This window comes from Bos taurus, chromosome 3 (genome assembly GCF_002263795.3).
Source record: "Bos taurus isolate L1 Dominette 01449 registration number 42190680 breed Hereford chromosome 3, ARS-UCD2.0, whole genome shotgun sequence".
Taxonomy (NCBI): Eukaryota; Metazoa; Chordata; class Mammalia; order Artiodactyla; family Bovidae; genus Bos; species Bos taurus.
In genome coordinates, this window is record NC_037330.1 from 119,424,450 (window position 1) to 119,441,358 (window position 16,909).

The 16,909-nt window shown below is 50.3% G+C and overlaps 1 protein-coding gene across 16 annotated transcripts in view; it reads left to right on the plus strand.

The window, feature by feature from the left end:
- Nucleotides 1-293: 293 nt before the first annotated feature.
- Nucleotides 294-16,909, plus strand: part of LOC100336476 (granulocyte-macrophage colony-stimulating factor receptor subunit alpha) — a 50,047-nt gene continuing 33,431 nt past the window's right edge. For 4 of the 16 annotated variants that reach the window (XM_059885269.1, XM_059885271.1, XM_059885270.1 and 1 more), the window contains exons 1-10: nucleotides 304-1,582; nucleotides 2,620-2,762; nucleotides 4,070-4,193; nucleotides 5,296-5,422; nucleotides 5,516-5,688; nucleotides 6,087-6,220; nucleotides 6,924-6,953; nucleotides 8,111-8,246; nucleotides 10,415-10,511; nucleotides 16,133-16,214. In XM_059885269.1, the coding sequence (XP_059741252.1) occupies nucleotides 1,354-1,582; nucleotides 2,620-2,762; nucleotides 4,070-4,193; nucleotides 5,296-5,422; nucleotides 5,516-5,688; nucleotides 6,087-6,220; nucleotides 6,924-6,953; nucleotides 8,111-8,246; nucleotides 10,415-10,511; nucleotides 16,133-16,214 (1,275 nt within the window). In that variant the 5' untranslated portion in view covers nucleotides 304-1,353. Of the gene's footprint in view, nucleotides 1,583-2,619; nucleotides 2,763-4,069; nucleotides 4,194-5,110; nucleotides 5,423-5,515; nucleotides 5,689-6,086; nucleotides 6,221-6,923; nucleotides 6,954-8,110; nucleotides 8,247-10,414; nucleotides 10,512-16,132; nucleotides 16,215-16,909 lie in introns of those variants that run through there. The other 12 variants (XM_059885258.1, XM_059885259.1, XM_059885265.1 and 9 more) reach the window with 9 other exon arrangements.

Below are 16,909 nucleotides of genomic sequence, written 5' to 3' on the forward strand. Positions count from 1 at the left end.
GGACACCAAGCATCAGTCTGGACCGTCTCTTACAATTGATGGAGCAAGTTTGACGCAATATTCTTGACTCAAAGTCATAATTTGCATTAGGGGTCACTGTTGCTGTTGTCCAGTAGTTTGGCCACCAGATGGGAAGACCTGACTCATTGGAAAAGACTGATGCTGGGAAAGATTGAGGGCAGGAGGAGAAGGGGACGACAGAGGGTGAGATGGTTGGATGGCAGCACCGACTCGATGGACATGAGTTTGAGTAAACTCTGGGAGTTGGTGATGGACAGGGAGGCCTGGCGTGCTGCAGTCCATGGGGTCGCAAAGAGTCGGACACGACTGACCGACTGAGCTGAATTGGGCTTGCTGCTGGGTCTTCTGTGGGTTTGGACAAATGTGTAATGGCAGGTATCCATCATTAGAGCAGAATATTTCCACTGCCCTAAAATCTCCTGTCCTCCACCCACCTGTTCATCCCTCCTGTTCTCACAACCCCTGACAAGCACTGATGCTTTCTCTCTCTCCATTGCTGTTGTTCAGTCGCTCAGTCATGTCCGACTCTTTGGGACCCCAGGGACTGCAGCACGCCAGGCCTGCCTGTCCATCACCAACTCCCGGAGTTTACCCAAACCCATGTCCATGGAGTCGGTGATGCCATCCAACCACCTCATCCTCTGTCATCCCCTTCTCCTCCCACCTTCAATCTTTCCCAGCATCAGGGTCTTTTCCAATGAGTCAGTTCTTCCCATCAGGTGGCCAAAGTATCGGAGCTTCAGCTTCAGTCCTTCCAATAAATATTCAGGATTGATTTCCTTCAGGATGGACTGGTTGGATCTCCTTGCAGTGCAACGGACTCTCAAGAGTCTTCTCTAGCACCACAGTTTGAAAGCATCATCAATCCTTTTCCATTCTGCTATAGTTTTACCTTTTCCAGAAAGTGATAGAACTGGAATCATGCACTCTGTGTGCATGCTAAGTCGCTCAGTCGTGTCCGACTCTTTGGGGCCCGGAGGGCTGTAGCCCACCAGACTCCTCCGTCCATGGGATTCTCCGGGCAAGAATACTGGAGTGGGTGGCCATTCCCTCCTTCAGGGGATCTTTCCAACCCAGGGATCAAACCAGAATCTGTTAAGTCTCCTGTGTTGGCAGGCAGATTCTTTACCAGTAGCGCCACCTGGGAAGCCCATGCACTTTGAACTCTTTTTCAAATTGTCTTTTTAGTTAATTAATTTATTTTTTAGCTGTACCGTGTACCATGGGGGATCTTAGTACACCGACCAGGGATCGAAACTGTGGCCCCCTGCATTGGGAGGACAGAGTCTTAACCACTATAAGCAAGTGACCCAAGCTGCTGGCCAGGTCAGCATGCCGATGCTGACCATCACCCTGGAGAGAGTCCTGTGTTGTTGGGTTTTTTCCCCCATCTCCCTGGGGAAACATCACTGGTGTCCACATCAAGACTCCCACGCAGGCTGGTTTTTCTCACCTGCAGCGCTTCTGCGTTGTCTGGGCAGCCCTGGAAGTCTCCTGGCGACGGTGGTCCTCCTCTCTATGGTGCTTGACTCCGCATGGCTCCTCACCCAGGAGCAGCAGGGTGAGTATGTGAATGTGCCTGACCTCTTTCTGCTTCCCCCCATTCCCCTGACCCCAGCTTCTGGGATGCATTCCTATCACTTCAGTTCAGTTGCTCAGTCACATCCGACTCTTTGCGACCCTGTGGACTGCAGCACGCCAGGCCTGCCTGTCCATCACCAACTCGTAGAGCTTGCTCAGACTCATGTCCATCGAGTCGATGATGCCATCCAACCATCTCATCCTCTGTCGTCCCCTTCTCCTCACACCTTCTGTCTTTCCCACATCAGGGTCCTTTCCAATGAGTCTATTCTGTGCATCAGGTGGCCAAAGGATTGGAGCTTCAGCTTCAGCATCAGTCCTTCCAATGAATGTTCAGGAGTGATCTCCTTTAGAATGGACTGGTTGGCTCTCCTTGCTTCTGCAACACCTCCATTCAAAAACATCAGTTCTTTGGCACTCAGCTTTCTTTATACTCCAGCTCTCACATCCATACATGACTCCTGGAAAAACCGTAGCTTTAACTAGACAGACCTTTGTTGGCGAGCCTATCGGCATAGCCACGCCTGATGGTGCCTGACTCTCTGCCCGTGACGAGATGGGATTAACTAGCCTCTGCTCCTTGCTCGGTTGATATTCATTTATTTTCACAGTAGACGTCTCCACTGGGCCCGCCCTGGTGGCTCAGTGGTAAAGAATCCGCCTGCAGTGCAGGAGACATGGGTTCCATCCTTGGGTCAGGAAGGAGGGCATGGCAACCCACTCCAGTCTTGCCTGGAGAATCCCACGGACAGAGGAGCCTGGCGGGCTACAGTCCAGAGGGTCACAAAGACTCAGACGTGGCTTAGTGACTGTATAACAACAGAGGCATCTCCGCTTGGAGAATCGGGCAGGAGGGAGAGACGGGACAGAGGGTAGGGGACACAGAGGATTTGACAGCGGTGGTTGGCAGTGATCCCTAACGCTGATCTTTCCTTGCAAGACCTGAGGCGAATTGCTTGAGTGGGCATGGAGTTGGGAAAAGGGGCGTTTCTTGATTCCTGAGGTCACGTCTTGCAGATCTTCCAACCGTGAAGCCAAATGCCAGCCTAAATGTGAAGTTTGACCCACAGACGACGAAGCTGACTTGGGACTGCAGGGAAAACGCTAGCTCTGGGGAATGTGTGCTGATTCACAAGGAGAAGGGGCCGATTAAGAAAAAGGTAAGGTGGTTTGGGCACGCGTTTGAGCAAACTCCGGGAGATGGTGCAGGACAAGGGAAGCCCGGCGTGGCTGCAGTCCACGGGGTCACAAAGAGTTGGGCGTGACTGAGCCACTGAGCAGCAACGACAAGGTAGATTGCACAGGCCCCGTTGCGATCCTTTATCGAGCTCTCATCAAGCATGAGACAAAAACACAAGAGTGACCTGGGGATACGTCTAGGAAGTCATGGTGCGTGGTGCACCGGGGAAGTGACCCTCCTGTCCGGGATGTGTTCAGTAGGCTGACTCCCTGGGGGGGCCACGTTCTTTTCGCTCAGTTGGCTCACGTGCTAGACTTGATCCTGAGCAAGAAAGAAACATTCGCTCGGCCTGTTACATGGAGCCAAACTAAACGGACTGACTTGGATACAGTGTAACCATGACACTGCTGAGACAATGATGCCTGTGGCATAAGACAAGAAAAGTCAGTCCCTAGAAGAGGGTGTGGGGACTTCCCTGCTGGTTCAGACTTTGAGCTTCTGGCAGACGGGGGTTGTGGGTTCAGTCCCGGGTCAGGGAACTAAGATTCCTACGGGCTGCGTGGCGTGGCCAAAACACAAGGTTGGGGGGAGTGTGAGGTTCCAAAAAATGGAAAGCGATGAGGGTGTAAAGAACAGTCCAAGCTGCATCCCTTGGGAGTTTGTGAGACCTAGAGGCTCCCAGACTTCAACTGGGAATCATGTAACCAGACTGTACATTTTCACAAGATCCCCGGTGAGCTCTAGGCGGGTTCGGAGGGAGGTTCAAGAGGCAGGGGACATATGTATACTTCCAGCCGATTCACATTGTTGCAGCAGAAACTAACAGACCATTGTAAAGCAATTATGTGCACATCCCTTGAGTCAAGTCTGACTCTCTGCAATCCTATGGACTGCAGCCCACCAGGCTCCTCTGTCCATGGGGTTCTCCAGGCAAGAATACTGAAGTGGGTTGCCATGCCCTCCTGCAGAGGATCTTTCTGACCCAGGGATGAAACCCATGTCTCTGGCGTCACGTGCATTGCAGGTAAATTCTTTACCCACTGAGCCACCTGGGAAGCCCAAAGCGATTATACTCCAATTAAAAATATATATATATACTTCATTCTTAAAAAGGTGAGCTCTGAACACTGACTTTCTGAACCTTGCTAGCGGGCCTCTTCTCAAAGGTTACCTGGGTGAGATTTCACATAGGGAAGTGGATGTCATGACCAGTGCAGGAGCAAACGGCATGAGGATGAGAGGAAAGAAGACAGGTTCTTAACCCACGGGCCGGTCGCGTCTCTTCAGGTCAAAGACAGCGAGTGTCAGTGCACGTTTCAGGACTATTCTCTCCACGGGGGAGTCACGCTTACCGTTGAAGTACATGTCAACCAGAGACGGCTTTCAGAAATGCTGGTCTACACTAACCCAGGTAGGGAACACACGGGCGGTGACCCTTCTGCTCCCCACGAGCGTCTCGACACACAGGAATTGTGTAGATGTGAGGATTTCTTGGCTTTGTTTTGTCACTTGGGTGCTTTTGTCTTGGGCCGTTCCTTTGCAGCTTCTGGAATCGGACTTCCCTGACTGGGGAGGGAATGCGGGCCCACAGCAGTGAAAGTGTGGAGCCCTAACCAGTGGCCCGCCAGGGAGTTCCCACATTTGCTGTTTCAGTCTTCGCACGCCTTCCGAAACGATGACCACAGTCGAGCTGTTCACGTCTCTATTCTGCTGCGTGTGTTTTTTTTTTTGTGGTGAGAACCCTTCAGGGATCTTCTCTCTTCAGTTCAGTTCATTCACTTAGTCGTGTCCGACTCTTTGCGACCCCATGGACTGCAGCACGCCAAGCTTCCCTGTTCATCACCAACTCCCGGAGCTTTCTCAAACTCTTGTCCATTGACTCAGTGATGCCATCCAGCCATCTCATCCTCTGCTGTCCCCTTCTCCTCCCGCCTTCGATCTTTCCCAGCATCAGGGTCTTTTCCAGTGAGTCGGCTCTTTGCATCAGGTGGCCAAAGGGTTGGAGTTTCAGCTTCAGCATCAGTCCTTCCAGTGAATATTTAGGACAGATTTCCTTTAGGATGGACTGGTTGGCTCTCCTTGCAGTCCAAGGGACTCTCAAGAGTCTTTTCCAACACCGCAGTTCATAAAGCATCAATTCTTTAGCGCTCAGCTTTCTTTATAGTCCAGCTCTCACATGCATACATGACCACTGGGAAAACCATAGCTTTGACTAGACGGACCTTTGTCGCCAAACTAATGTCTCTGCGTTTTAGTATGCTGTCTAGGTTGGTCATAGCTTTTCTTCCAAGGAGCAAGTGTCTTTTAATTTCATTTCTTTTCTCTTAGGGAATTTCAAGTGGACAATACAGTATTGTCAACTGTATCCGCCACGGTGTATGTTAGATCCCTGGAATGTATTCTTCTATTTTTTGGGAAGAGTCTGAGAAGGACTGATATTGATTCTTCTTTGAACCACGAAGCCATCGAGTCCATCCCTCTTTAAACATCGTTTTTTTTCCGTACCTTCCCAGGTAGGGAGGGCACGGCTGCCCAAAACTTCTCCTGTGTTATCTACGACGCGGATTTCATGAACTGCAGCTGGGCCAAGGGCCGAGCGGCTCCCGACGACGTCCAGTACTTTCTGTACATCCGATCAAAGTAAGTGTTGACCTCACGTAGACAACCCTGACGAATGCTGCGAAGAAGTGAAAACTGCCCTGACGGTTCTCTGAACGTTTGGGGATCCGACAGGAAAAGAATCGAGAGGGAATGTCCTCGTTACCTGAAGGACTCGGGGACCCACGTGGGATGTCACCTCCAAGACCTCTCGGGATTAACGTCGTACAATTACTTCCTGGTTAACGGTACCAGCCAAGAAACCGGAATCCAGTTCTTCGACTCGGTTTTGCTGTTAAAGGAAATAGGTGAGAACGACCATCCGGAATTTAAAACCACTGCTTAGATAGATGTGACAGAATTTGTGTGGGCATTTGCATTGAGATCCCCGGAGATGCTGTAACACGTGAGCACATACTGGGAGACTTAAAACAGTGGAAATGTATTCTCCCAGCGTTTTGGAGGCCGCAAATCTTGGTCCCTTTCGGAGTATCTGAAAGAACCCGCACTCCCACGTCTGTCTGTCTGCTCCTGCTGACAGCCAGCAGCCCTTGGCTTATAGATGAATGATTCCAATCTCTGAAGCTGCTCCCTCCCTGGAGAACTCGGGAGCTCCTGTTTCTGTCGGGATAGCAGAAAGGGGTCTCCCGTCCGTGGAGTAGCGGAGGCATCCCGCATCACAGGTGTCTCCGGGGTCTTGTTACAGAGCAGTACAACCCACCTGACAACATCACCGTCCAGTGCAACGAGTCCCACTGCCTCATCAGGTGGGAAAAGCCCAGGACCCGACAGCCATGGCCCAACAGGGAGTTCCAGTACCAGCTGGACATCCAGAGACGGGTAAGTGGACTCGGCTCCGAGCAGGGCAGTGAGGCTCGGGGAGCCTGGCAGCCAGCCCCGCATGGAGACTGGACGACCTGGGCACGAGAGTGGGGCGTGGAACGGGCGGGCATCCGGGGGATGCAGGGCCTAGCAGAGCAGAACGGGTGGGCGTCGGGGACAGTCCATGCTGTGCGCCAAGGCCCCTGGACCCGGAGCAGACACGGACACGAACTCTCCTCACGTCCCCTGGACCAAGTGTAGACATAAAGACACCCTCTCCTCACGTCCCCTGGACCAAGTGTAGACACGAAGAGACCTCTCCTCACATCCCCCTGAACCCAGTGTAGACATGAAGACACCCTCTCCTCAGGTCCCCCTGGACACAGTGTAGACACCAAAGACCCTCTCCTCACGTCTCCTGGACCCGGTGCAGACACGGACGCACCCTCTCCTCCAAGCCCATGTGCATTCTTAATAGGACCCACCGACTGCTGCATTTCTGGACGGAGCCATGAACCAGCGGCACTCTCTGTCGTGTGCATAGGTTTCCTCCTCCATGTGGAGCCAACTCCAGCTTAGGAGGAATGTAAGGAGCTCAGCTGTTTGTTGGGCACTGACTGTTTTGTCTTGACTTCATGGAAAGGGGAGATGGGATGAGATCTATTAAAAATTTCAAAATGGAGAAAAGTAAATACTCTCTTTTCGTTTTTTTTTTTTCTAGCGCGATACCACCAGCGGTAGAAGTCAACTGGTGAGTGCCAACCCTGACCCTAAATATCACCCTCGTAGTTCAATCCTACATGTGTGTGGGCATGCCCAGTCGCTTCAGTCATGTCCGACTCTTTGTGACCCCGTGGACTGTAGCCCACCAGGCTCCTCTGTCCCTGGGATTCTCCAGGCAAGAACACTGGAGGTGGTTGCCCTGCCCTCCTCCAGGGGAATCTTCCCAACCTGGGCATCGAACTTGTAACTGCCTGTGTCTCTCTCACTTCAGGTGGATTCTTTATTCACACAGCCACCAGGGAAGCTCCAGTTTAATCATACAATATCCATCAATGGACACACACCAATTGGAATTGATCCAGCAGTGGCCAGTATGGAGATGAGATAAAAGTCAGATGATGGGGTTTCCATAGAGCAGTGATCTCCAACGGTTTTGGTACCGAGGACCAGTGTGTGGGAGACAAATTTTGCATGGACAGAGAGGGATGGTTTAAGATGATTTAATAATAATAAGATGGTTTAAGGGTGATTTAAGAGTGTTGCATTTATTGTCTACTTTATTTCTATTGTTACATCAGCTGTACCTCAGGTCATCAGGCCTTAGGTCCCAGAGGTTGAGGACCCCTGCCTTCGCATATCATCTAGGCAGTGATACACCCCTAGTTACCACTGGGGTGGGGTCTCCCTCTTCTATGCATGTTGCTCCAGGAAATACTTGAAGTGTCACAGAGATGATTGCGTCCCTCAAAACTCCTCTCGAGGGTGATCATCAAAGTACTTTTTGTTGATTTTTTCCAAGCTTCACCACCACTGTGACCTCGGTATCGTCCTCTATCCGATGAGGAACTTGAACTTGGTCCTCTGCACATCCTTCGCGGGGCCATGATCCGTCTATGGGTCTGTCCACATCCTCTGCAGTTCCTGAACCTTTGCTGCATCTGTACTGAACCGTCCCGGAAGCCCCAGGAGTAGTCACTCAGAAAATGCAGGACAATCACCCATTCGCTTTATTTATCTAAGCATCTCTCTGGAGTACTCAGGACGCAAATTACAACATTCATGCCCAGGTTGGGAGGGTGTGGGCTTAAATTTTTCACTTCGGTTGGGCAGACACACACACACACCCACACACCCACTCTTTTCCTCAACACAGGGGACAGCTCTAACTTTCTGCTTTCTCCAAAGATTGTAGTATTTGGTGATTCCGGGAATAGATACAACTTTCCGAAACCGGGATCCAAAGCGAAACATACTGTGAAGATCAGGACAGCGGACGCCCGGAAAGCCCACTGGGGAGCCTGGAGCCAGCCCGTTGAGTTCGGTAGGTGTCCCGAGACCATCCCCGGACAGCTCCTGGCATTCCGAGGCCTTCTCTGAGCCATTCTGGGAAGTGTTCCCGTCCACGAGCCCCTGGTGACACTATCCCCCTGGCAACGCCTGGTGAGTGAATGTGAGTTACCCAGGCGTGTCCGACTCTCGGCGACCCCGTGGACTGTAGCCCACCAGGCTCCTCTGTCCATGGGCTTCCCCAGGCAAGAATGCTGGAGTGGGTTGCCATGCCCACCTTCAGGGGATCTTCCCGACCTAGGGATGGAACCCGGGTCTTCTGCATTGCAGGCAGATTCTTTACTGTCTGAGCCACCAGGGAAAGATTAATTTAAACTATGGGCGAGGAAAAAAAAAAAAAAGTTGACTTTTCCCAGAATACGACTTTTCCTAGAATACAGTTCTAAACAGACTTGGCTCACCTCCACACGGCCTTTTTTTTTGTTTTGTTTCGCCTGCCATCCGGAACATGCAGTTTTGACAATTGACGTATCACTTAAAAGATAACTGCTGTGTTGAACAGGTCACATTTTATCTGTGTATACTGAGAAATGTTGCAACCGTCCCATCGGGATATGATCACTATGATAGACTGAGAGTTTGTCATTGTATTTTTGACTATTCACAGATGAAAAATGTGCCCTTGATAGGAAAAAATAATTTTGCAGAAGGAAATGACAACCCACTCCAGTATTCTTGCCTGTGAAATCCCATGGACAGAGGAACCTGGCGGGCTACATCCATGGGGTCGCAAAGAGTCGGACGCGACTGAGCGACTCAAACAGACAAAGGAAAACAGTTTATTGTAAAGAGCACTTATTCTAAATGACTCGTGAAATTAAAGCTTAAGGATGGATGGGAGGGGACTTCTCTGGTGCTCCAGCAGTTAAGATCTGCCTGCCATTGCAGGGGACGTGTATTTGATCCCTGTCGGGGAGCTAAGACCTCACATGCCTTCAGGCGGAAAGCCCAAAGCATAAAACAGAGGCCATGGGGAATTCCCTGGCGGTCCAGTGGCCAAGAGGCTTCGCTCCCAATGTTCAGTCCCTGGAACTGGATCCCTCGTGCTGCAGCTAAGCCCCAGCTATAGTCAAATAAAGGAATAAACATTAAAAAAATTACTATTGTAATAAATTCCCCAAATGGGAGGGAATGAAGTTTACAACTGTTTGCCTGGTACTCTTCATCCTATTCAGCTATTGATCCTTTTTTCTGTCCATTTTTAAGTCGAATGGTCTTTAGGTTGCTATGTTCTGAGAGTGCTGTAGGGGTTTTGAACGTGGTCTTGGGCTCATCTCTCATCTCTTGCTCAGTCGCTCAGTTGTATCTGACTCTTTGCGACCGCATGGACCGCAGCACACCAGGCCTCCCTGTCCATCCCTGTCTGCTGGAGTTTGCTTAAACTCATGTCCATTGAGTCGGTGATACCATCCCACCATCTCATCCTCTGTCGTCCCCTTCTCCTCCCGCCTTCAATAGCATTAGGGTCTTTTCCAATGAGTCAGCTCTTTTCATCAGGAGGCCAAAGTATTGCAGTTTCAACTTCAGCATCAGTCCTTCCAATGAATGTTCAGGACTGACTTCCTTTAGGATGAACTGGTTGGATTTCCTTGCAGTCCGAGGGACTCTCAAGAGTATTCTCCAGCCTCACAGTTTGAAAGAATCAGTTCTTCGTCACTAAGCCTTCTTTATGGTCCAACTTTCACATCCGTACATGACTTCTGGAAAAAACCGTAGCTTTGACTAGACGGACCTTTGTCGGCAAAGTACAGTCTATTGTCTCACAAACATTTTCTGTGAAAGCTCCGGGTTAGGGTACTCTGGTAGATTTCCCTTCTTATGAGGCTTCTCTGGTGGCTCAGACGGTAAAGAATCCACCTCCGATTCAGGAGACACAGGTTTGGTCCCTGCTTGGGGAAGATCCTCTGAAGGAGGAAACGGCAGCCACTCCAGTATTCTTGCCTGGAGAATCCCTTGGACAGAGGAGCCTGGCGGGCTACAGTCCGTGGGGTCGCAAAGGGTGAGACGTGGCAGAGGGACTAATGCTTTCAGTATCACTGGCCGTGTTTCCTCGTCCGTGAGCCCGTGAGCTGGCTGCGTGATGACAGCTGCTGCCCCTCCCCTTCGGGGTCCCTGGCATGTCCCCCTGCTCTGTCTTCCCAGGCTCTGAAGAAACAGGGTCCAGCCTGGTGCACATCTACGTTCTGGTGGTCCTGGGGACTCTCGTCTGTGGCCTGACCCTCGGCTGCCTTTTCAAAAGGTAACCCCAGGGAGTCCCGGGTCGGCTAATCCCCGTGGTCAGTGGAGGGGCCAGGGCTTGTTCTAAAGTCACCCCGCCCCGATCGGCTTACAAAGATGAGAAGGCAGCCTGCAAACACCCCAGGCGGTCCAAGCCGCCGTGTAGATTTTCCATAAGAAAATTTGTCTGGGGAAAACAGTGTTGACTTAAAAAAAAATTGCACAATGTGAATGTCGCAAGTTTATGTTTTATTTGGGGCAAAATTAGGACCACGGGCTTCCCTGGGGGCTCAGATGGTAAAGAATCCATCTGCAATGCGGGAGACCGGGGTTCGACCCCCGGGGTTGGGAAGATCCCCTGGAGGAGAGCACGGCAACCCACTCCAGTATTCTTGCCTGGAGAGTCACATGCACAGAGCAGCCTGGAGGGCTACAGGCCACAGGGTCGCAGAGAGTCGGCCGCGACTGAGCGACTGAATAAACAACGGAACGAATGAAGGATCGCAGCCCAGGACACAGCGCCTCGGATAGCTCTGAGGAGCTGCTGCAAAGAGGCAGGGAAGGCAGATTGGGGTATATGTGATTTCGCTGAAGGGGGAGTTCACGCAATCAAGCATATATATATTTTTTTGCAGAAGGTCTCTGCTAGTCACAGGGAGCAGACATGACCATGAAGCGTTTCAGTGCTTGTCTAGCTATGAGGAGATGCAAAAGTTGCCCTCATAAACTGGGTTCCTGAGAATATCTATTTGAAGACCTTTCCTGCCAGTTTTTTTTTTTTTTCCTCCAGAGCACAGAGTGTCTCATGTCTGCTCTCCACCCTGAACTTCTTTCAGGAGATGACTGCAGGTCAGCAGCTGCAGAAGCAGCTGGTTTAATCCTTGTAGAGGTAGATGAAGTTTTCAAAGAGTGAGTCGCTCAGTCGTGCCCGACTGTTTCCAACCCCGTGGACCGTAGCCCGCCAGGCTCCTCCGTCCGTGGGATTCTCCAGGCAGGAATCCTGGAGTGGGTTGCCATGCCCTCCTCCAGGGAATCTTCCCGAACCAAGGGTCAAACCCAGCTGTCCTGTACTGCAGGCAGATTCTTCAGCGTGTGAGTCATCAGGAAAGCCCCCTTACAGCTCAGCTGTGCTCCAAGTCCCGCCTTCCGTGTTTTTCGGAGCATCTGAAATCCTTGGAATGTCCCTCCTCGACAGACTTCTGTTGTCCCACAGTGTGTTACTCAGCCCCGGCTCCCAGGCGTCTCCCCACACACACAGGGACCCCTGCCAGAGTCTTTCCTGTCATGTAAGCTCAGCAATCATGCAGGCTCTCTCAAGATGCCCCAGAAGGAAGCCCAGCACATGCAGAATAAAGCTTGCGAGCTCTGCAAAGCCACGGGGAGATTTGGCTCACGGGGAGACCCTCCTGCAGGGCTTGTGGGTCCCATGGGCGTCCACCTGAGGCGTCTTTGTCACCAGGCACCCCCCGCCCCCGCCCTGGTTGGGTGGCCTGTGTCTCCCCAGAGACAAGGGAGACCCTGAGTGCCTGCTGCAAGAAGCTGCAAGGCATCCCGGTTTTTGGGACACGAGGAAGACTGTGGACAGCCTGACCGCAGACGGTGGGGACAGGAACACATGTCATGCTTTAACACCGAAGACTCATCTTAATCAAAAGCTATGTGACTTCCTGTGGTTGCCGGAACCAGTGACCACAAGCTGGGGGGCTTAAAACCACAGACATCCAGGGTGTCCCAGGGCTGAGTTCCCTTCAGAGGCTCCAAGGGAGGGTCCTCTTGGCCTCTTCCAGCTTCTGTGGGCTCCAGGCGTCTGTCCCTGGGCTGGTGGCTGCCTCCCTCCCGTCTCCACCTCTGTCTCCACGTGGCTTCTCCTCTGTGTCCGTGTCTCTCCTCTTCTGTGTCTTATAAGGACCCTGTCCCTGGGTTTAGGGCCACCCCCATCCAGGAGGACCTCATCTCAGACCCTTCACTCCACCACAGCTGCAGAGACCCTATTTCAAAACAAGCTCCCTTTCCCAGGCTTCAGGACCCAAGTGGATCTTTGGGGCCAACGTTCAGCTCAGCACAGCATCTGATGAGGTCACACGGTTGCCCCCTTGTCGTGAGAACGAAAATAAGTGCCCGTGTGTTCATTCAGCACCGCTGGGACGCTGGGGCACCGTGGAATAGCCCTTAAAATATGTGCCATCCACAGCAAACTGGTCAGTCTGGAACCTTGGTCTTCAAGGCTGGATATCTCTCCCGGCCTTTTAACACCAGAGACTGTGGATTCCTCCAAGCTGCTCAAGACTGGGCACATACCACCACTGCTGTCTATGCACCCAAGACAGTGAATGTTCAGTTAAGTCGCTCAGTCGTGTCTGACTCTTTGCGACCCCATGGACTGCAGCACGCCAGGCTTCTCCGTCCTTCACCAACTCCTGGAGTTTACTCAAACTCGTGCATCGTATCGGTGATGCCATCCAACCATCTCATCCTCTGTCGTCCACTTCTCCTCCCTTTCTCAATACTCTGGTTTCTCTTCAAAGACAGTGAATGAAGGTTCTGGAAAGACCTTCCTAGGCATTTTTTAAGTACATCCGCACAGTCTATTATATTCTCCGGAGTGTAAGATTGGAGGCCATCCGTCTGTGATTTTTTTTAAGATTTATTTTTTTTGGTGGATCATTATTTTTTTTTAAAATGTCTCTCCTTTTCTTTTTTTTTTTTTTCGAACTTTGAAGTTTTTATTTTGTAAATTGAAAAAAGTAGGGAAAACCACTAGGCCATTCAGGTATGACCTAAATCAAATTCCTTACCATTATACAGTGGAAGTGAAAAAATAGATTTAAGGGACTAGATCTGATAGATAGAGTGCCTGATGAACTATGGAATGAGGTTCGTGACATTGTACAGGAGACAGGGATCAAGACCATCCCCATGGTAAAGAAACGCAAAAAAGCAAAATGGCTGTCTGGGGAGGCCTTACAAATAGCTGTGAAAAGAAGAGAAGTGAAGAGCAAAGGAGAAAAGGAAAGATATAAGCATCTGAATGCAGAGTTCCAAAGAATAGCAAGAAGAGATAAGAAAGCCTTCCTCAGAGATCAGTGCAAAGAAATAGAGGAAAACAACAGAATGGGAAAGACGAGGGATCTCTTCAAGAAAACTAAAGACACCAAGGGAACATTTTATGCAAAGATGGGCTCGATAAAGGACAGAAATGGTAGGGACCTAACAGAAGCAGAAGATATTAAGAAGAGGTGGCAAGAATACACAGAACAACTGTACAAAAAAGATCTTCACGACCCAGATAATCACAATGGTGTGATCACTGACCTAGAGCCAGACATCCTGGAGTGTGAAGTCAAGTGGGCCTTAGAAAGCATCACTATGAACAAAGCTAGTGGAGGTGATGGAATTCCAGTTGAGCTATTTCAAATCCTGAAAGATGATGCTGTGAAAGTGCTGCACTCAATACGCCAGCAAATTTGGAAAACTCAGTAGTGGCCACAGGACTGGAAAAGGTCAGTTTTCATTCCAATCCCAAAGAAAGGCAATGCCAAAGAATGCTCAAACTACCGCACAATTGCACTCATCTCACACGCTAGTAAAGTAATGCTCCAAATTCTCCAAGCCAGGCTTCAGCAATATGTGAACCGTGAACTTCCTAATGTTCAAGCTGGTTTTAGAAAAGGCAGAGGAACCAGAGATCAAATTGCCAACATCCGCTGGATCATGGTAAAAGCAAGAGAGTTCCAGAAAAACATCTATTTCTGCTTTATTGACTATGTCAAAGCCTTTGACTGTGTGGATCACAATAAACTGTGGCAAATTCTTCAAGAGATGGGAATACCATACCACCTGACCTGCCTCCTGAGAAACATGCATGCAGGTCAGGAAGCAACACTTAGAACTGGACATGGAACAACAGACTGATTCCAAATAGGAAAAGGAGTATGTCAAGGCTGTATATTTTCACCCTGCTTATTTAACTCATATGCAGAGTACATCATGAGAAACTCTGGACTGGAAGAAACACAAGCTGGAATCAAGATTGCCAGGAGAAATATCAATAACCTCAGATATGCAGATGACACCACCCTTATGGCAGAAAATGAAGAGGAACTAAAAAGCTTCTTGATGAAAGTGAAAGAGGAGAGTGAAAAAGTTGGCTTAAAGCTCAACATTCAGAAAACAAAGATCATGGCATTTGGTCCCATCACTTCATGGGAAATAGATGGGGAAACAGTGGAAACCATGTCAGACTTTATTTTGGGGGGCTCCAAAATCACTGCAGATGGTGATTGCAGCCATGAAATTAAAAGACGCTTACTCCTTGGAAGGAAAAGCAGAGACGTTACTTTGCCAACAAAGGTCCATCTAGTCAAGGCTATGGTTTTTCCAGTGGTCATGTATGGATATGAGAGTTGGACTATATAGAAAGCTGAGCACCGAAGAATTGATGCTTTTGAACTGTGGTGTTGGAGAAGACTCTTGAGAGTCCCTTGGACTGCAAGGAGATCCAACCAGTCCATTCTAAAGGAGATCAGTCCTGGGTGTTCATTGGAAGGACTGATGCTAAAGCTGAAACTCCAGTACTTTGGCCACCTCATGCGAAGAGTTAACTCATTGGAAAAGACCGTGATGCTGGGAGGGATTGGGGGCAGGAGGAGAAGGGGATGACAGAGGATGAGATGGCTGGATGGCATCACCAACTCAATGGACATGAGTTTTGGTGAACTCCAGGAGTTGGTGATGGACACGGAGGCCTGGCATGCTGCAGTTCATGGGGTCGCAGAGAGTCGGACACGACTGAGCGACTGAACTGAACTGAACTGATAGCCCATAAAGAATGTTGCGATAGTTTTGGGTGGACAGCAAAGGGACTCAGCCATACATACATACACATGTATCCATTCTCCCCCAAACTCCCTTCCCATCCAGGCTACCATGTGACACTGAGCAGAGTTCCCTGTGCTGTCCAGCAGGTCCTTGCTGGTTCTCCACGTTAAACACAGCAGTGTGTCCATTCCCATCCCAGACTCCCTGACTATCCCTTCTCCCCATCTTCCCACTCCCTTGTAACGATAAGTTGGTTTTCCAAGTCTGTGAATCTCTTTCTGTTCTGTAAGTAAGTTTGCATCATTTCTTTTTACATTCCACATGTAAGGGAAGCCACAGGATATTTCTCCTCTGTCTGACTGACTTCACTCAGTACGACAATCTCTAGGTACATCCATGTTGCTGCAGATGGCATTGCTTCATTCTTTTTAACGGTTGCGTAATATTCCATTGTGTATATGTACCACAATGTCGATCATTTTTAAAGTTTTTACTGAATTGGTTACAACAGTGCTTCCTTTTATGGTGTTTTTTTTTTTTGTTTGTTTTTTTGTCTGCGAGGCATGTGGGATAGTAGCTTCCTGACCAGGGATCGAACTGGCACCCCAGGGCCTGAACTCACACCCCCTGCCTTGGAAAGTGACGTCTTACCTCCTGGACCTCCAGGGGAAGTCTCGCCTTCTATGATTCTTAAAGGAAAGTGTTCTGAAGACGTGAATCCAGAGGGCGTGTTTGCACTTAACATGAGGGTGCCTCTCCTCTGGGAGCCAGGACAAAAATGTGGGCCTGTCCGTCTCCTCTTCATCTCGTTTTTTATCTCCCCAGATTCCTCAAGAGCCACAGGTTATTCCCTCCGGTTCCACAGATCAAAGATAAATTGAATGATAACCATCAAGTCGACCACGAGGTATGTCCGGGATGAGTGAGGGGGCATCCAGGATGGACAGGTGGGGAACGGTGAGCCCAGAAGCTTGTCTGTGCTCACCCAAAGCTGAGGTCCACAGGAGGAGGCTGGAATCCCTTGTCCTGCTCGCTGGCTTTCTCCGGGGCGGAGTGGGGAGGGGGTTGGGGGTTTTGTCTGCAAGCTGTGTCCGGGGAAATTAGCCAGGTCGTGGAGAAGGAGGAGGAGAGAAGGGGAAGATAGGGATGGCAGAGAGACACAGAGACAGACTGAACGGGGTCCAGCCAGATCTCTAGCACACAGGATGAAAAACGATAAGGAACAGGAGACGAGAGACAGACTGAACCAGGTCCAGCCAGATCTCCAGGGGGGCAGCATACAGGATGAAAAAGGACACGGGACGAGACAAACACCCCCGCCCCCGATACGTAGGGCTTCCCTGGTGGCTCAGATAGTGAAGAACCTTCCCGCAATGTGGGATACCCTGGTTCGGTCCCTGGGTTGGGAAGATCCCCTGGAGAAGGGGAATGGCAACCCACTCCAGTATTCTTGGGCTTCCCTTGTGGCTCAGATGGTAAAAAAAAAAAAAAAAAAAATCCGCATGCTATGAGGGAGACCTGGGTTCGATTCCCTGGGTCGGGAAGATCCCCTGGAGGAGGGAATGGCAACCCACTTCAGTATTCTTGCCTGGAGAATCCTCA